The sequence below is a fragment of the Trichoderma asperellum genome, chromosome 6 (genome assembly GCF_020647865.1).
Source record: "Trichoderma asperellum chromosome 6, complete sequence".
Taxonomy (NCBI): domain Eukaryota; kingdom Fungi; phylum Ascomycota; class Sordariomycetes; order Hypocreales; family Hypocreaceae; genus Trichoderma; species Trichoderma asperellum.
The window spans coordinates 2631765-2650485 of NC_089420.1; the positions used below are offsets into that span (position 1 = coordinate 2631765).

Consider the following 18721-nt stretch of genomic DNA (forward strand, 5'->3'; position numbering starts at 1 on the left):
AGGCGAAAGGATAAGGGGGAATAAGGGAAAGGAGGCTAGGGTAATGCTTTTTTTTTCTTCTTCTCATTGATATTATGCCATTGATGATAAACGACGTATATCTTGCCCAAAAAAATTTATATATACATGTACATGATTCATAAAATCTTCCGTAAATCAAAACGCCTTCATTATCCCATTATGATGACTCTTCTTTGCTGGGCTCCTCCTCAAATAGAACAAGAATAGTTCCAGCTTTGCAGATATCCTATGAAGGCGGTTAGCTAAACGGACACTTAAAAAGTAAAGTAAGTGGTTTCAAAGTGGACTTACGCCTTCCTTGTGAGCAAGCTTCTTGATAACGCCGTCCTGTGGGGAGCGGATTACTGTCTCCATCTTCATTGATTCAATGCTGTATTAACTTTGTTAGCGACAAAATAAAGACAGATGAAAACTGTGTAAGGATTGTTCGAAATTCACTTACACAACAAGTGGTGCGCCCTTCTTCACGACCTGTCCCTCCTCGACCTCGTTCTTCAGAATCTTGCAGGGCATAGGTGCCGCGACAGAAGCAGTCACTTCCTTCAGGCCCAAAGCCTTCTCATACCACGACGGCGGCAGCAATGCCAGATCGGTCTTGACGCCGTGCTGGAAGATAGCCAGCTTGGTCTCGGTGCCGTTCTCTTGAGGAACGACTGTGGAGTGGATCCTCTCGCCGGGGAATCGTGACTGCAGTTTGGTAACGGCGCCTTCAATGGTGGGCTCGCTGATGACATTGCTGAAGAGCTCGGGCTCCTCGCCCTTGCGGGAGATGGTGACGTTGTAGAGGTTGTGGCCGGTTTGTGAGACAAAGGCCTCGACGACCTCGCCCTCCTTTTCGCTGTAGCCGTCGAGGACCTTGAATGCGAGCTTGCGCTCGCTGGTGGAGTTTGTGTTGCCGAAGCCGAGAGACTGTCCATGCGGGCTGGAGCCGATGGTTTGCAGCTGGTTGCTCAAAACGCCCAGGGCAGCCTGAGCAAAGACTTCGTTGTTGATGTGTCTGGGCTTGAAGAGTTCCTCCCTCCACTTGTCGATGAAACCGGTTTCGACGTCTCCGGCGATAAACGCGTCGGAGGCGCATAGTCTCTTGAGGAACTCAACGTTGGTGCTCAGACCGACGATTTCAAAGGCACGCAGAGCGGTGGCGAGCTTGGCAATGGCGGTCTCGCGGTTATCGCCGCGGACGATGAGCTTGGCAATCATGCCGTCATATGCTTCGGAGACGACGCTGCCGGAGCCGAAACCCCAGTCCAGACGAATATCTTCATCGGCTTTGGCGGAATCCAGCAGCACGGCGTGGATGAGCTTGCCAGAGTCTGGCATGAAGCCCTTTTCAGGGTTCTCGGCATAGATACGAGCTTCGATGGCAGCTCCTCGCTGGTTCATCTGCTCTTCGACCTCAGCCTGGGTCAAGGGCAGCTTCTCGCCGGCGGCGATGCGGAACTGCCACTCAACAAGGTCTAGACCAGTGACCATTTCAGTGACGGGGTGCTCGACCTGTAATCGGGTGTTCATCTCCATGAAGTAGAACTTGCCGCTGTCCTTGTCCAAGATGAACTCGACGGTTCCAGCACCGACGTAGCCCACGGCCTCGGCGGCCTTCCGGGCCTTGTCCCAGAGGTCTTGTCTGGTGGCCTCATCGAGATCAGGAGCGGGAGACTCTTCGAGAACCTTTTGGTGTCGGCGCTGGACACTGCAGTCTCGCTCTCCAAGGGCGACGGTGTTGCCGTACTTGTCGGCGAAGACCTGCACCTCGACGTGTCGCGGGCGCACAATGTACTTCTCCACGAGCATGACTTCTCCGCCCTCGCCGAACGAAGCCTTGGCCTCGGCTCTGGCGCTCTTGAGCTGTGTCATGAACTCGTCCTCCTTCATGACGATGCGCATGCCCTTGCCACCACCACCTCGCACGCTCTTGAGGAGGACTGGGAAGGTGATCTCCTTGGCGTAGGCGAGCAATTGCTCCTCACCTTGCTCTGATCCGTGGTATCCAGGAACGCAGGGCACATTGGCCGCGTTCATAATCTCCTTGCTCCTCGCCTTGTTTCCCATGTCGGCCATTGCGGTTGCGGGGGGTCCCACAAAGACGATGCCTTCCTCCTCGCACCTCTCGGCGAACTTGTAGTTCTCTGACAGGAAGCCATAGCCCGGATGCAGCGCCTGGATGCCGTGCTTCTTGGCCAGCGCAATGATTTTCTCGCCGTCCAGGTAGCCGTTGGCGGGACCCAGGCCCAGAGACTGGAAGCCGGACGAGGCGTGCCATGAGTTTGCGTCGACGTCTGTGTACACCGTGGTGGCCTTGATGCCCATGCGTTCCGCCGTGCGGTTGATTCGGATGGCGATCTCGCCTCTGTTGGCAATGAGCACGGAGCTCAACGCCGCGGTCTTGGGGATAGAGGACGCTGGTGATGCTGTGGAGAGAAATCGCGGAACGGGCCTCAGGGAGAGGCGATTGGCGCGGAGGGAACGCATGGCGACGGAACTGCAAGATCTAGACGACTCTATCTGGGGAGAGAAAGAGAGAGAGAGAAAAGGAGACACAAAGTTGCAAAGGGTTCGCGGATTCAATTAATCTAAAAGAATTCAATTTGTGCACAAGGCCGGGCCAAAGATGCTGCCTCGCATTGCACAGGCTCAATCGGTTAGAAGCTGGATAGAGCCGCCCGCCAGCAGCCGTTTGTAGCCGCGGCAGCTGAGAAGCACCTCGAGCTGAAGCGCCGACGTCACCCTCGGCCGTCGCGTTTGGCGGTACTTGCACGCTTGCGGAGGGGCCCCATACCGAAGCTGGTACTCCCCTAACGGGGCGGCCAGGTATGACTAAGCGCGGTCCGTCTTCTTTTCCCCTCCCCCACGTTTGGCGCCAAAGTGCTGCTAGTTGCAGCGCCTAAGCTTCCAAGCCTGCGAGTCGAACATCGGCTGATCGGATTGTCGGGAAGATCACCGGCGGCAGAAAAGGCTGCGCTTCTTCGAACGTCACACCTTGTGCTGGGCACCGGCTGCATATCTCGGCTCGATCGATACAGAAGGCAACACCCGCCATGGACAAGATCCCGCTGAACTACGAGGCGTCCGAGGGCGACACCCACAAGCGCCAGACGAGCACTTTGCCCACGGAGGTGGTTCAATGCCTTGAAAATGCTCGCTTTGTATGGGCCCAATCGCACCGTCGTCCAAGGCTGTGAAGAGAATGGCGCTGACCTAGAGCTTTGCGAATAGCTTCATCTGGCCACATGCACGGATAACGTGCCCAATGTGTCCCTGATGAACTACACCTACCTCCCCTCCTCGCCCTACTCCGACTCTCCCGTCATCATCATGACCACCAACCCGGCCTCTCGCAAGACCACCAACATCATCGCCAACCCAAACGTTTCTCTCCTCGTCCACGACTGTAGGACCGCCCAAACCAACAGACATGTCCGTCCCAGTTACTGACAATTGAACCTTCTTCTAGGGGTCTCCCACCGTCCTCCAACCCAAGGCCGTCGCATGTCCGGAGGATCCCCCACGCCCGAAACTCGCTCCAGCCTGGCCACCCTGCTCCTCAACCTCAACACATCCGCCGTCTCCAGCATCAGCGCAACGATAGGAGGCGCCGCGCGGATAGCCCCGATCGGCTCCGAGGAGGAGAAGTTTTACGTGGCGCAGCATCTCGAGAACAACACCTTTGAAGAGGGCACGCCACTCTTCCAGCCGGTGTCGAATACGGACAGCCGCGAGAATGATCAAAGCGGGCATTTCGTCGCGGGAGAGGAAGTGCGCGTCATTGTGGTCGACATTCGGAACGTGAGAATCAGCGATTGGAAGGGCACGGTGAGAGATTGGGAGTTGACGACGGATGCGCCGTTGCTCAACGGAGGTGCCTGAATGGGGGGCTTGGATGGGGTTTGGCAAGGTTGTATTTATATGTTCAATGGTTATTATTAGAGGCGTGACTTGGGCATCGGAAATGGGCATAACAAATATTCATAGTAGCCAAAGGGGGAGAAAAAGTGCATTTATATTTATCCCATCTAGTTATCCACAAACAAGCATATCTTCATTGTACGAGCATAATCATCCGCTCAAGCTTTCAGTAATGTTAATAACGAGAGTAATAACAACAGAAGCGAAGCGGGGATTTAGGCACATATTTGTTGCTTCTTGAGACAGTCATTAAGAGAATCAAGAGGCAAGATCTAATTTGAAAGCCAAGATATTGTTATTCCTTCTGGCATCGCAGTAGTCTCCCGCGGATGGCCCGGCGCGGTGCAAAGCTACCTGAAAAGTTTATGTCTCGGCACACCCAAAACAGGCGAGTGGCGCAGGAACTAAAAAAAAAATCCAAGCCCATTTCGTAAAGCGCTATTCACTATGTGAGGTTTCTATCATATCATAGCCTCGAGCATATATGAGAGCAACTCTTTTCACTTTAAAAATACATGAGATGTTGTTCCACAACCAAAATCCTGCCAGCCTCTCTTGTGATAGTCTTCTCCAATCTGAATATCCGAACCAACCCACTAGTTTCTGCCATAGTAATACAATTTGGTTGATAATCATCCACCATTGCTAGTCCGTACCAATCTATGCTAGATAAAATGTCGCTTCTACCTCGCCATTCCGTACCCTAAACGCCAGATTATAGGTGTATTTTTCAGAAAAACACAAAGAGAAGAAAAACAAGTCAAAAAAAAAAGTAAGCTCATTTCTCATAATGGTTCCCCAGCTGGGATAATGACGACTAATTCACTGTTGCCCACTCGATTACCTCGAGTGCCATCATGACAAGGAAAAGAGTAGAGGGAAGGATCCTAATGCATGTGTTAGTGAAAGGTGCAAAACCAGACAAGGGGTTAAGCGTATTGATATGCTTACCAGATAACATAGCTCTGAAAAAGGATTCTTCCCATGGTCTGCTCATAAACATTGTTGATTTGGCATATTTGCGCAAGCTGAAGCGCACTAGGCGCACCAGTAAGAAGAAAGCATACGACAATGAAAATGGGGTCATCCAGAATGCTGATGGGCAGGTATTTTGCTGTAATAGCTAGAATGGGCGCCATGATCAGTGTTGGCAGAACCATTCTGCTCAGTAGCGAGGCGATCAAGAGCTTGGTGCCAATCTTTTCCTCTTCCGTGTCTATGGGAGAATCGTGAGCGGCAGTGTTGCGCGCCAAGTTAGCGCCGAGAACAACCAAGATCAAAGGCACGGCAACACCTCCACTGGACGCAACTGCGTTGGTGACGCTATTCTTCACGAATGAACCATCTTCGAAGAATAGCTGTTGGAGATTCGGGATAGACGCGACGACGACGGCAATAAGCATAGCCCACAAAGGTGGATTCATGAAGTCCCAGACAAATGCGACAGCCTTCATGACTGACATATGGATGAAGGAAAGGCAGGTCCGTACAGGCTGAGGAAGACGCTGGTATTGGCGAGTCATGACCACAGAGGTTTTGTCTTTAAGAGAGCGTAGGGCTTTCTTGACACGAGCGGTAATTCCGTGCTCGACTTCAGCCTCATCTCGAAGACGAATGCGAGGGAATGAAAGAATATCATCTTCCAAGTCTGTATTGGCAAGCGCGCCTCCACGAGTGTAGCCGCCCTTCTTGAAATTCAGTATATCGTCATTGTCGACTGAAGAGCCAGCCAATGAAGCCCGGGAAGTATTCGCAACGGGCGTTCGTCCAGCAGGTATATAATCTTCGGAAGCATTGCTCTCGCCATCATCCTCGGTATCACCGTCCAGGCCACTAATGAGAATCTCTGGCTCCTGTTCGCTGGGCTCTTCGTCCCTGTATCTGTACTGACCTTCCTCGGCAATTTCATCTTGATACTCGGCGTACTTATCTTTGGGGGCCAGCAACACATGATACCCCCAGCTCCATCTGACAAGCTGACCAAGTTGCTGGAAAATCAGTAGATATAAGATGCCGCGAGCGCCGACTTCGTCATCGTTATCGCCAGGTATCCTGTCCCAGTGGAGGCCCTTGATTGTTTGCGAGAGAGAAAGAACCAGAGAAATAGGCAGCGAATTTGAATTGCCAAAGACGCCCATGGCCGTAACAAAGTTGGAAGCTCGCTTGTTGAATCGGAATCCTTTGGCAACCAGGATCGAAACTACCCATGATACGAGGGTTTGTACGACAAAGATGGCAGGGATGATGGCGAGATCGGATAGTTTTTCGGCATTGAGCTGGGATGCTAGCTTGGTGAAGACTAAGGAGAGCAATAGGTTAGACGGCGTTCAGAGAAAAAAAAAGAGTCATTGCAAGAGGGCGCGACATACTAAGGCAGGGCGTGAAGAGCATCACGTTCAGATTAGCCAAGAACTTTTGCTTATCGGCATCGAAGTGGCCAAGGCGCGCGACGATGTATCCCGGTAAGCTCACACAGACTACTTCCAGAACAGCTTCGAAGACGAGCAAGCAGAGGTGCGATAAGGAGGGATGCGATGGCGCAGGCGAAGCTGACTCAAAGACCTTGAGCGGCATGTCATAGGCCTTTTGAGCCAGCACGGCCAGCCGAAACGATGTCGGCGGCGTGAGTGAGGCGGCAGAATCCATCCAATGTGATCCAAGGGCTCAGAGATAATGACTGTGCGTCGGAGGAAAAGCGAAGTTCAATGTTCAATTGAATCGAATCGAGTGGAGTCGTCTCGCTCGTGTATCAGCACTGTTGTGTGTATCGGAGTGTCTCAGGGCGGAATTTCCGGAAATGGGCCAGAAAAGGGAGATGTGAACAAGTGAAAAGAAAAGTAGAAAAACAAAGAAAAGTAGAGTAATGCCTCGGTGAGACCTGCAGAGCGGGAAGCAACCCTTGGGCGGTTCAGAGAAAGCTCAAAGCGTCGTCAGCTAGCCGCTGTCCGGCAATGGAGCTGGGATGAGGTCACCGGGGAGTGCTGTCAGATGTCAGGGGAGTTTGTCAGGCAGGCGATGCCAAACCAGCTAGAGATTGGCCCTTTGCCGTGCAGGCCGTGAGATTGGGGAAAACGGCGAGGATGTGATGCGTGTTAAAATGAGATAGATGGATGCCCAGCAGGCGGCGAGTTGCGCTGTAGAGGAGGGTGGCTGCGCAGCGCCTGTAACGGGGCCATGCTGGAGGCAAAAAGAGAATGCAGCGGATGGGCCTCCAATAGGGCACTTTTCCCCAGTTGCCCAGCACTGTATGATGCCGCGGTGCGACCTGATGCGTATGAGCGCAGGTAGCACGACTCAGAGATAAGGGAGGCGAATGGTCGCGCAACACGCAAGAGTGACATGGACGAGGCGCGGAAGAGCTGGGCCAAACAAGCTCTGCCGGGGCCAGCTAGCGGCCTCCTAGCTCGCTGGGTGGCATCCAAGTGCCCTCTTGGCGCTTGCTTTGGGGCGAGACGACGCGGCTGATGTCACTCTGCGTAGAGGACTGCGCTGCCAGGTACTTGCGCGGGATACTTCCGCTGGCCAATAGAATCCCCGAATGCGCCCATGAGCCCTCCCAAAGAGGCCTGGCCAGGGGAGAGCAGCACCGATTAGAACCAGCTATCCGGCTGCATTGATTGTGGTCACGTGTTGGCCTGCTTTTTCAATGGCTCTCGCCGGTCTACGTCGTATTGCAGAGCAGAATGGTTTGTCGAGCAGTACACAAGCCAGCCAACCAGCCACCATCGTAGATATGCTGAGGAGGCTTATCCATGGCAATGAAGCATTCGTGGTGAGCTTGTTTACCTTGGCACGCTTGGCGCTGGCGAGCAGATTGACAACGGGACCCTTCAAAGCGTGGCATCCTCAATATGGCTTAGCTCTGTGCGACTGTGCAAGAAGAGCAGAGATAAGGTCGGGCGCCTTGTCTCTTCAGCCGTAGCATGGCATTACATAGGCCCAGCATCTTTAGCAAGACATGCCAGTGCAGGCAGGCTTACACAGCCTCAACCTTGCCGCAACCGCATCGCATCGCATCTCATCTCCAAAACATCCATAGCAGCTCGTGTATACACCGCACTTTGAGATGACGGCTGGCAGGAAATGAGATTGTCTCATCCCTTTTAGAAACAGGCTGCCAGTAACAGAGTGCCAGCAGTGCATCGAATAGTCTCGACGCCTAGCGGGATTGACAGCCTCACTTTTCCCATCACGCAAGGGGGAAGAATCCTGCGATGCAATACTGGGATAATCCATGTCTCGGGCGCCAGGCTATCGGATACTCTCACCTCTACATATTATACAGCATATTAGACTTAACAGTACACAACAAAACGCGTAATGATTCGCAATCCAATTGCTGGTGATAATTCTCAGCCTCGCACAGGTCGCTCCACTATGCAGAAAGTACACCACATCATAGAGACTCGAGCAATCCACCTAAAGCCCAAAGAAACACTCAACGTGGAACCAATGAAGAGTATAACCGACCGCTTATCGGCATCGTGGATACGCACAAATGTCGTGATATGCTCGTAGCTGTTTCAGCCATCACCTCCATGGCAGGAACCCAAAAAATGGCCTCTCGATCGAGATGGTTGATGTTGGAGTACGTCATGATGGACGCGATAGAGGGGGAAATGTGCATCAGTGTTTGAAACGAGCAGGGCGCCGATCCCTGCCCAGCTGGGTTGCACAATGCAAAGAAAAAAGCTTCATAGCTACGAAGTATGATGCATATGAACCGCCAGGGTCTCATTTGATTAGTTCATTAGGTGGTTACTACGGAGCTGCAGTCATCCATGCCGGGCTGAGGGTAGCATCGATGTGGGTACTTTGGACATAATTGGGCTGCCTTAGTAGTGTTTGTGCATCAGACCAAGCATCCGGTGCTGCCTGCATACATGCAGTAGACGAGTAATTCATCCACATCTTAAATACAGCAGTCACTGTAGCATATTTATGCCATCATGAAACGAGATTGCAAACACGGCAAAGGCAATTCAACAGAGACATGAGCCGATGCAAGGGCTGCGACTCGTCCGCCCGCGACGTCAGCTTGTCAGGCATCCGCCAGCATTGCCATGGAAGACCTGCCGTAGCCTCACCTCAGTGGCCCAATAACGAGGGCTGAAGAGCCCAATCGAATGCAGGGCCGTGAGAAACAAACAAACAAACAAACAAACAAGACCAAAAGAGTGATCCTGGGGTAGCCCGGCTTCCGTGGGATGGGCCCCAACTTTTTTTTCCCTCCAGTGGCTTCAGAGGAGGTACAATAGAAGGGCCCGTCGCCTCTAGGCGAACTGACTTGTCATAGCCTTGACCAGTGATAGGCCACTGGTGATAGTCCAAGGCACGGCTCGGGGGCCAGAGGCGGTTTCATAATGAGATCTGTCTGATATGGATCGTCGGGCTGGATTCCGCCGCAGCATGTACCCTCCTATCCAGCAATACCTACGCCTCGGGGGAGCAACTGGCGTCATCGCCATGTAGTGCTCGGGGCGAAAGTACGAAATAGAGAGTACCCGCGGGTGGGATCCACCAACCATCACAGCGGAATTTGGTGGGATGTTCCGCCCAAGAAGCCTCAGAGTCGCTATAGGTCCGTCCAAGTCACAGTCATATTCAACACACGATGAGAGACGCAGCTGCCAAACATTAGCAGCTGCTTGTAGCGCCAGGCCGGCTCCTGTTCAGCGTTTCTACCTAGTTAATAAGCGATTACCTACCTCGCCTACTACTTGATAGTACTTCAAGTCCCTCCTTACCTACCTACCTGCATTTGTACCTAGGAGACGACGGCGATATAAATCATCAACCACAGCCATAACCCCCCTCCCCTTCCTTCCATCATCCTTCTTTCGATTCTTCATCTTGCCCTTTTGTTCTACTTCCGCCCTGCCTGTGGGCATTCTATCGAGCCCAACGCTGGACCCCCTTGTGTCTGTCCTTTTTATCTACATCGATCCGGAGTACACTCATTCCCTCGTCCAGCCCAAAGCTGACTGAATCACGTCACCCTTCACGCCCGGCATAGGCTGCGATTTTAGGCATCTCTGGTCTTCTGACTACCTATTCGCCGCCGTACAGCAGGGTCTGTTCTGCTGAGTCCCCTGCCCGCGGCCGCGAGATAAAGGCATTGGATAGGTAGGTTATTAACCAGTGCAGTGCGCTGGCTCCAGCACCTTTTACCCGGCGACATGGACACAGCGCTGATGCCCACTTTTGGGTCACGATAGACGAAGCTCGCCACCAATCCCGGCGCGCCAATTGAGGGTGGCCTGCTTTATATGACGTGCCGGCACACAGAGACACCGCCTGACGATTATCCTGCATTTGACGCACGTCGGGCCTTCGCATCGTCATCGTCATTACCGCGCCAGAAAGCACCAGAATATCCAACCAAACCCCGCACAACTTTGCATCTGTTTAGCACTCGCTTGGCCTATCGCAGGCTAGCATCCACTGCAAGGCTCAGCAAGGTTGTGCCTTGGTAGAGGGAGCAATTGGTTCCATTGTCTGTGCCGCAGCGCCGTTCAGGTCACTGGGCCAAAAACAGCCAGCAGGTACGTCGATGGCTCCGGGAATTGGCCAACGAGCGTTCCTGGCCTTGTCTGTTATTTGTTCCCTGATCGATACCTGACACTGCCACAGCACAGTCTACGTATTGTAAATATACTTCGATGACTTAGCAAGCTTCTCTGCGTTGCTTCAACATCATTGACCAAGAAAAGAACAAAAGAAGAAGAAAAAAAGCTGCGCCTGGGACTCGTATAAGACAGACGACCCGCCACAGCTTCCTGGCCGTTGACAATAAAATTTCTTCTAGCCTTTTCGCAACTGCCGGTGCCAACACAGCCCTGCAAAGCCCTCAGCAAACAAGCCTGGCGGATCCGGGCTCATTTAAGGTACGCTCCATCTATAGCTCCGGGCACATGGACGAGGCAAGCGCCGTTTCATACATAAAAGTCGAAATCCGCTCTGCAAGTGGCGTCGCAAATTCTCAAGCCCGCGATGATCAGGCCGGCGCTGGGCTAACCGTTGCGTGTAGCTTGTCGCTCTGTCTTTCCTAATTTCTATTTCCCCTCTCTTTCGCGTCGCCCCACGAACGAAAAACGCATTGTGTCAGAAGGTGCACGTACAGACCGAGCGATAGCCGAGCACTTCATCGACTGCTCTGCTTCTTCCCTGGGTCGTGCAAAAGTCTAGACCGGCCTAGTCTTTGAGGAGCGTAGTCCGACAGGACCAAACCGTCCGCCGTCCGCCTCCCGCGAATCGGCCGTCATCAAAGGGAATTGTCAGCGACGAAGCATCCGGATAACCCCACCTTGGTCAAGCTTCAAAGCCTCGGACCACCCGCATCGTCAACGTCCACCGCTGAAGAAAAATAACAAGGAAAACACTCCTCGTCCTCATAGTGGCCGGGTCGCTGGGCCTTTGCCTCTGCGACGCCGCGCATCTTCGATCGAGCACAGTAGCTCCGTTGGGTAGCTTCTCTTTTCAAAAACTGGGGTCTCCATCTCTACCACCTGCGAGTCCATCTCCGTCACAATCTCTACCACCTCCGCTCTGAGCAAATATCCACGCAACTACGTCTCTCCAACCGCCACGATGAGCGGTACTGATTCTATCCCGGCCACGCCGGACAGCGTATCCGACGGCACTCGAGAACTCTCTGCGCAGGCATCGCCGTTCTCTGAGGACTCGTCCATAGCCGGAACCCCCAACGGCGACGAGCTGGGCGAATCTCCCAGCTCTCCCAAGAGACTCCCATCCCTCAACACTTTCGCCGATCCCCGAAATATGAACCCTAGCTCAACTGCTCTGGGAATGTTGGGCAAAGCAAGAAATCCTTCCCAGACGGGCTCATCCTTTGCTGCCGGCGCTGGAGCCATGGAAAACAGCGTCATGGCCAAGGCGCGCGCGCTTCACCAACAACGATTGCAGAAAGGAATGGCAGCGGCGGGCAGCTCACCTGTCTCACCAATGCCTTCGCCTGGGGGACCTGTAGCTCCTGGCCTCCATAATCTGCGCATGCCCCCAGCAATGCAGCGTCCCGGTCCTGGACCACACCACAGATCAGCTCCGGCCCTACCAAAGCCTTCTCTCAGCGAGCGAAGAGCCAACATGGGCATTGGAGGAATGAAACTATCGGATATGGGTGGCGGCGGTAGCCCTGGTCCGGGTGGCATGCGCCGAGCGGGAGCTCCATCTCTCTCCGGATTGCCTCAACCAAGCGCGGTGCCTAATGGCAAATCGTCTCTGGGGTCCAAACTAGACGACTTTAAGAAGTATATCGATACAGAGAAGGGCTGGATCACTTTTGACGGCGCAGCTACCATCACCCGCACTGGAGTAAACTTTTCCAATGGCCAGACCTTTAAAATATCCCTGGATGAGGTGGAGATAATAGACGAGTTAGGAAAAGGCAACTATGGAACAGTGTACAAGGTCAGACATGCGAAGCCGAGTGTACCACGCTTTGGGCCAGGATTATCTGGAACCAAGCTGCAGCATCCACAGCCGCACCGAAGTCAATCAGACTCTGCTGTCCCAGATGCTGCAAATGCGCTGGAAAGTCAAGCTGGCAAAGTCATGGCCATGAAGGAAATCCGCCTCGAGCTCGACGATGCCAAGTTCACCACTATTCTCAAAGAGCTGGTCATCTTACACGAGTGTGTATCGCCATTCATCATCGACTTCTACGGAGCTTTCTTCCAGGAAGGTGCCGTATACATGTGCATTGAATACATGGATGGTGGCTCCATTGATAAGATCTATGCCGGAGGTATCCCCGAAAACATCCTTCGGAAGATTACTTATTCGGCTGTGATGGGTCTCAAGTCACTAAAGGACGAGCATAACATCATCCATCGAGACGTCAAGCCGACGAATATCCTGGCCAATACGCGAGGTCAGATCAAAATCTGTGACTTTGGCGTCAGTGGCAACCTTGTGGCCAGCATTGCCAAGACAAACATTGGGTGCCAGAGTTACATGGCTCCCGAACGAATCTCTGGAGGGGCCATGTCACAGGCGGGCAACTCAGATGGCACCTACAGTGTTCAAAGTGATGTCTGGAGCTTAGGCCTGACAGTCATCGAGTGCGCTATGGGTCGATATCCATACCCCCCTGAAGCCTCGTCCACTATTTTCAGCCAACTGAATGTAAGTTGTTATTGACCTAGTGATGATATCTACCGCTGACTAACTGCGTCTTAGGCCATTGTTGAAGGCGAGCCGCCGGCTATGCCAGAGACTGGTTACTCCGATTTGGCAAAGGACTTTGTCAAGAGCTGTCTTCATAAGATACCAAAGATGCGCCCGACATATGCCATGCTACTTAAACATCCCTGGATCCAGTCTTTATCTAAGCCAGAAACGATTACTGAAGTCGCCGAAGATGACGAGGCCACAGACAAGATAGCAGAAGCGGTAGGACATATGGATCTGAGCTCGGGCACGGAAGATGCCGAAGTTGCTGAATGGGTCAAGTCTGTGCTGAAAAAGAACGCAGAGGGGCACAACGGCGTTGGCCCCAGCAAACCCGCGCTTCATGCTGCACCTCTCGATAGCATCAGCCCTCTAGGAAGCCCTATCCTCAGCCAAGGCCAAGGCCAATGAAAGTCGCAAACCTACAATGAAAGAAAGGAATCTGCATTACAACACACGCCAACAAGAGCTGGCATCTGAGTTGGCTCAATCTATCAGCACCAAGCAAAAGAAAAGCATAGAGCGGGAAGGCAAATTGATAGCGGAGGAGACACTAAACCGGCTCTTCCTCTGTATAAAATTAAGCAAAGGTCCTTTTTTTCCCCAGAAAAAAAAAAGAATTAGCTGTCCTACCCCTCTTCAATTGCACAAGCATGCGGACATATATATATACACACAAAAAAAAGCATTTCGCCCCTGCCTATGTTCACACAACGAACACATGTATACACACGCATTTGGGCCACAATTTTTTCTTTCTTAGACGGGGGTTCACATATATTCAAAGGGAGCTATAAGCGGATGATACTCTTTCTTTGTTCCATTTTTCTCTCTTTTTGCTTGCTCATACTATCGGCACAAATTTCTTTCTATTCCCCCCCTTTTTTTTTAAATCCAAATTTCATTTGCTTTTTTTTTTTTTTTGTCCTTTGGTAGGCAAGATTTGGGAGGTAAAGTTTGGCAATTGAAAGATTTTTAAGGGAGTTGGGGGGAAGGGGGGATGTCATGGTGTATACGGCGGGAAGGATTTTTTGGGAGGACTATTTTTTTCTTTTTTTGTTCGTATATTAAGATAACGCACAAGCATGGTCAAGAAAACGAGGGCAGCCTGCACCGTAATTAAAATTATTCATATACAAGATTGACATGACTGAGAGGCAAGATGCAATGACTAGTACATTTTGAAGCGTTTGAGAAATTGATATTTCATTATTATCATTGGGCCCCTATGTAACCATGATTGCTTATTACCAACTAGCGAGGGTCTTGTGCTACCAAATAATAAGAATAAATTCATAAGCTATCATCAAGGGTCAAAACAGACATTACTATAACCCCCTTCACGTTCCTTTCCTCCACTCATTAATTATTGCTCAGAACGTGATGTCTTCCACCATTAGGTACTAAAGTAAGTGTATTATTATACGCTCGGGAGACAGCATAGGCCAGTCATCGCCCGCTTTACACTGCAACTCTTGTCGTTCCATCAGCCCCAATACTAACATTACTTCTTTCCTGTTCAACATACGTGTCTTGTCAAAAAGAAAGCTGTAAGCGAGATGTTGTGTTTTGCCATAGAGAAAGATTTACGAATACTCTTCTTTGACTCGGCGACCGTCGTAGGAGCGGCCCCGACTTCCAGTCGGTTCGCGAGAGCTTTGCCGGCGACGAAAGTCGAAAGTGGGATTTGAGCGTATGCCCAGCGCGAAGAGAATGACAGCGATGAGAAGGGCCGTGTAGGAACCCCAGAGGAAACCAAAGGCCCAGGGTCCAATCTTGGCAGAGCGGCCAACGTCGTGGAAGCGGTTGCGGGCTTCGCAGAATGTAGCGCTGTGCAGCGTGAATCGTTTAGCAAATTGGCAATTTTTTTTTTTTTTTGGAAATAATACGTGACATAAGGAGAGACAGAGGGAGAGGGAGGGAGAAGGTAATTAAGCAAGAGATGGGGATTCTGCAAAGGGTATTGGGAGTCAACATACGTTATGATAGATACGGCGAGCGTATAGAAGAAGAGAGCAATGCTAGAGACGACAAAGGCTAGCGCTGCGCCGAGACGGCCGCAGCAGGCCAGGATCGAAGTGAAGAAAGCCACGACTTCGAAGAAGAGCGTCATGAGCAAAAACACCCAACCAAAGCGCCACATGTAGAAGTAATGGAACGACGTCGTGTGGCTGCCATGGCTACCACCGAGCCCCGGCGGCACGTTCTGCGCATTGCTGGCCCAGGCAAAGCCGAAAGGAATGGCTGGATGAGAAGGACCACAGTCGTTGTTGTTCAGGCCGCAGATGAAGAAGTAGGTCCACTGGGAAACGTCGCGGGCGCCTGTGATGCCGCTGGTGTCGGCGCGAAGATAGTATGTGTGGCGGAAGGGCGTGTCGTGCGTGACGCCGGGGAGGATGATGAACCAGATAAAGAGCTGAGAGACGCAGAGGAGTATGAAGCCGATGGAGCCTAAAAGAGCGTCTGTGAGGATGTGGTTTGGTTAGCCTAGGCTGTAGTTGGTGTTGTTTATTTATACGTTATATTTATATTTTCTATCGGACCTTGTGCAATTGATCAAGTGGTTCATGATATTTCCGATGATGCTTGACAGTGATCTCAAAGAGGAATTGATTCACTCACTCTTGGGCATTGTGGATCAGCTTTGTAATGCGTAATCCCCGTATAAGTGGCGAGTAAGGAGGTAAGGAAGATAGAGAGATAGAGCAAAGAAGAAGTAAAGTAGAAGCCTTCGCGAAGCTCGCTCTTTCAATCCAATTAATTGTAGTGGTTAATTGTTATTATAATAGTATCAATATCAATATTGATAGCGATAGTGATGCGAGATGTTATGACGTCGCGATAGATCCAGCTAGGCCATGCGGTTGCAGGGAACCCTGTTTGGGCTAGGATGATGCAGCTAGATCTGTAGCCTCTTGTTGGACAGGGGAGAGCTTCAGCGGAGGTCTGCCGGTGAAAGAAACACAAAGCCGGTGAAGGCGATCAGAGGAGATTAAAAATATGCGCTCGTTAGTGACAGAGATTTAGAGTATACGAGCGAGGGAAAGAAATACGCAGAGCAGAGGCTGAGCCTGGGGAGGAGAGAAATGAGCTGGATGGGCAGCTCCTGGGGGCAAAGAGCGGCGGGGCTGATGATGCAGTTTCTCGAGCCACCGAGGGCGGGAGTTACTCGAGCAGGTATGCGATACATTGATGCCAAACGGGGAGTGCCCAAAGCCGCTTCGTATCATGTACACCACGCAGTAATCCAGGCACTCGCAGTTCACAGTCAGGCGATCGGCCAAGATGCAGCAGCAGCTCCAAGATGCTAGCGCCAAGAAGCTTTTTCCAGCGGGTTAGCGCTGGGAAGTGCCTGCCGTGTGGGCGTGGCGCTGCACTCAATTCAGGCGACGAGAGGCCATCGTGGAGAGGCGATGACGACACGACGGTTGGCGAATGGCAGGAGAGAAGAAGCCTCAATTGACAATTTCTGGGGCCGTGAGACTGTCGTCGTTTGTACATGCACATTCTAATGTGATGAGTGAAGCCACCACGACGAGTGAATGCTGCCTATTCCAGCTAGACGTCGGAAGCTTGGACTGTCTACTATCTACTATCTACCTTACATGTGAGCAGTACGAGACGAGGCCTCAGCACCTTAAAGTGCCACCCAAGGTTCACCGCGACTGGAGACGAAGCTTCATGCTAGGTCCCCTCATAGCACCAGAACAAGCACGTCGCATTCCACGCATTTGCGTCCTGACAATGACAAGTGCTACACGCCATCACCTGCACCATTGGCCGACGCTTGCGCAAACCTTGTTGGTTCAGCCTCCACAGCGGGTGTATGAAGCTTTGATGTCATAAAAGGAGCGGCCAATTGGGCGACGGCCTGGTGGTGCAAAAGCTGGATGAGGTGGCCGCGGTGGACGCGGGATGAGGCGTCAACAAGCACGGCAGCATTGCATCATCTACACGCCTTCCGGCACAGGTGGCATTCCGATTTGCTTCCTCCTTGATCTTATTCCATCGCGCTGGGGATTTGGAGGCTGTCACCGGTCCAGCTTTCGCCAGCAGCGTCACGTCAGCAGCATCCACCACATTGCCTTTAGCGGCCCCCCGGCGCTATCCGCCATATTAGCGTTTGGTGGTGCTACGACACGATTTCGCAATGTTAGCAGCAGCCTGCTAACGCCTACCTTAATCACTAATGCTGCAACATCACATCACCAACCTTGTCCCAGTTTCTTTATTCCTCTTACGGCCATTTCGTTTTTCTAAGAGTAACTCAATTCAGAGCTGCTGCTAGTAGCGCAGCCAAGTCACAAGATGCGGCACGTGCCCCGCTTGCAGCTCAGAGCAGCATTGGCGGCATCGGCATCTCACAGAGCTGGCTTGTCAATTGCAGGCCGACGTTGCCAGACTACATCTTCAAAAGCCTCCTTGCTGGAGCACCAGCATCTCATAGGGGATAACTCTACCGGCCTCACGAGCTATGAAGCTGCTGAAGATGTCCAGGAGGAGCATCGAGCCAGATTTCTGACCTGGAAGGGACTCCCTGAGAAGTCGAGAACACAAGGTGATTGTCCTCGGCCTCAGCTCATCTCATTCGAGTCTACGCCGACCTTTACTCTTGGTCGTCGACAAGATGATCTTATTCCGGAGCAAAGGTTCCATCTGGAACAGCCGCTGGACGTCCATCTCCTTCAGCGACCTCAGCCCATCGAAGGGCTCTTTTATCCTCAGGTGAAAAAGACGAACCGCGGAGGCCTCACTACTTACCATGGCCCTGGTCAACTAGTTCTTTGGCCCGTATTGGATATGCACTCTCCTCTGTATCCCAAGTATAGTGTCTCCTCGTTTGCTAGCCACCTAGAGGCAACCACGCAGCGCTTTCTTTCTGAGCTTTTCGATATCCAAACATACACCAACCGCGATGAGCCCGGCGTTTGGGTTCAAGAGTCGTCAGGCCCGCCTCGTAAGATTGCAGCTCTCGGAGTCCATCACCGGCGGTATGTCACGGCACTTGGCACAGCCATCAACATCGATGTCTCCGTCAAGGGTTTAGAACGTTTGAATCCGTGGGCTCGGTTCGTTCCGTGCGGGCTCGAAGGAAAGCTGGCAACTTCTGTAGTAGCTGAGCTTGGTAGTGCTGCTCAAGGCATGTCCTTTGACTTATTCGAATTGGCACAACATTGGGCTACCATATTTGAACAAGGGTTGAAAGATGCATCAAAGCGAGGTGCCGATCTGGGACGATAACCTGTCGTTTTGACGATAAGCAAAGACAAGAGTGTGACAATTTGATCGCTCGGCGTGAGTAAAGAATATTATTTCCTTTCACATGATCGCCAAGAGATGTCAACCGCCGCCCTAAAAGATATGAGAGGCGAGAGAGCGAAACTCACCACATATCGAAGCTGCCGTTATCATTGATCAACACTATGAAAGCTTTACGTACAGCAAAGAACATTGACATGAAAGTAGTTCAGCTCTGTCCAACCCCCACGGGAGTGCATTCCACGGAGAAGCAGATATAGCCATAACGGCAAATAATATCCAATGATATCTTTTATGTCATGAAAAGATTCCTTTTTTTTTATCATACAAACATTTCTTTACGTGT

At 51.9% G+C, this 18721-nt stretch overlaps 8 protein-coding genes across 9 annotated transcripts; 5 read left to right on the top strand and 3 right to left on the bottom strand.

The window, feature by feature from the left end:
* Window positions 1-38: 38 nt before the first annotated feature.
* TrAFT101_010294 (uncharacterized protein) lies at window positions 39-2615 on the bottom strand. The gene is made up of 3 exons (XM_024910258.2): window positions 464-2615; window positions 313-391; window positions 39-247 (listed from the first exon to the last, which is right to left on the bottom strand). Exons 1-3 carry the CDS (start codon window positions 2488-2490, stop codon window positions 179-181), a joined length of 2175 nt encoding a protein of 724 aa, XP_024756086.1. The 5' UTR covers window positions 2491-2615; the 3' UTR covers window positions 39-178.
* On the top strand, window positions 2560-4066 carry TrAFT101_010295 (uncharacterized protein). 2 transcript variants are annotated; one of them, XM_024908886.2, is made up of 3 exons: window positions 2560-3164; window positions 3235-3409; window positions 3473-4066. In XM_024908886.2, exons 1-3 carry the CDS (start codon window positions 3057-3059, stop codon window positions 3883-3885), a joined length of 696 nt encoding a protein of 231 aa, XP_024756087.1. In that variant the 5' UTR covers window positions 2560-3056; the 3' UTR covers window positions 3886-4066. The 2 variants fall into 2 exon arrangements, with proteins under 2 accessions (XP_024756087.1, XP_065985039.1); XM_066128913.1 differs by having other exon boundaries at window positions 2916-3409.
* A 67-nt stretch (window positions 4067-4133) lies between these two features.
* On the bottom strand, window positions 4134-7305 carry TrAFT101_010296 (uncharacterized protein). Its single transcript, XM_024901225.2, has 3 exons — window positions 6294-7305; window positions 4876-6223; window positions 4134-4811 (listed from the first exon to the last, which is right to left on the bottom strand). Exons 1-3 carry the CDS (start codon window positions 6568-6570, stop codon window positions 4742-4744), a joined length of 1695 nt encoding a protein of 564 aa, XP_024756088.2. The 5' UTR covers window positions 6571-7305; the 3' UTR covers window positions 4134-4741.
* A 2166-nt stretch (window positions 7306-9471) lies between these two features.
* Window positions 9472-10976, top strand: TrAFT101_010297 (uncharacterized protein; the record flags this gene model as incomplete). The annotated part of the gene is made up of 7 exons (XM_066128914.1): window positions 9472-9505; window positions 9954-10050; window positions 10143-10179; window positions 10337-10469; window positions 10558-10572; window positions 10733-10811; window positions 10955-10976. The coding sequence occupies 7 exons, from the start codon at window positions 9472-9474 to the stop codon at window positions 10974-10976; spliced, it is 417 nt and encodes a 138-aa protein (XP_065985040.1).
* A 538-nt stretch (window positions 10977-11514) lies between these two features.
* On the top strand, window positions 11515-13527 carry TrAFT101_010298 (uncharacterized protein; the record flags this gene model as incomplete). Its single annotated transcript, XM_024910259.1, has 2 exons — window positions 11515-13071; window positions 13126-13527. 2 exons carry the CDS (start codon window positions 11515-11517, stop codon window positions 13525-13527), a joined length of 1959 nt encoding a protein of 652 aa, XP_024756089.1.
* An 810-nt stretch (window positions 13528-14337) lies between these two features.
* TrAFT101_010299 (uncharacterized protein) lies at window positions 14338-16228 on the bottom strand. Its single transcript, XM_024911085.2, has 4 exons — window positions 15739-16228; window positions 15096-15579; window positions 14645-14946; window positions 14338-14590 (listed from the first exon to the last, which is right to left on the bottom strand). The coding sequence occupies exons 1-3, from the start codon at window positions 15746-15748 to the stop codon at window positions 14703-14705; spliced, it is 738 nt and encodes a 245-aa protein (XP_024756090.1). The 5' UTR covers window positions 15749-16228; the 3' UTR covers window positions 14338-14590; window positions 14645-14702.
* Window positions 16229-17031: 803 nt separating this feature from the next.
* Window positions 17032-17376, top strand: TrAFT101_010300 (uncharacterized protein; the record flags this gene model as incomplete). The annotated part of the gene is made up of 1 exon (XM_066128915.1): window positions 17032-17376. The coding sequence occupies one exon, from the start codon at window positions 17032-17034 to the stop codon at window positions 17374-17376; it is 345 nt and encodes a 114-aa protein (XP_065985041.1).
* A 48-nt stretch (window positions 17377-17424) lies between these two features.
* On the top strand, window positions 17425-18357 carry TrAFT101_010301 (uncharacterized protein; the record flags this gene model as incomplete). Its single annotated transcript, XM_024907048.1, has 1 exon — window positions 17425-18357. The coding sequence occupies one exon, from the start codon at window positions 17425-17427 to the stop codon at window positions 18355-18357; it is 933 nt and encodes a 310-aa protein (XP_024756091.1).
* Between the last annotated feature and the right edge of the window lie 364 nt (window positions 18358-18721).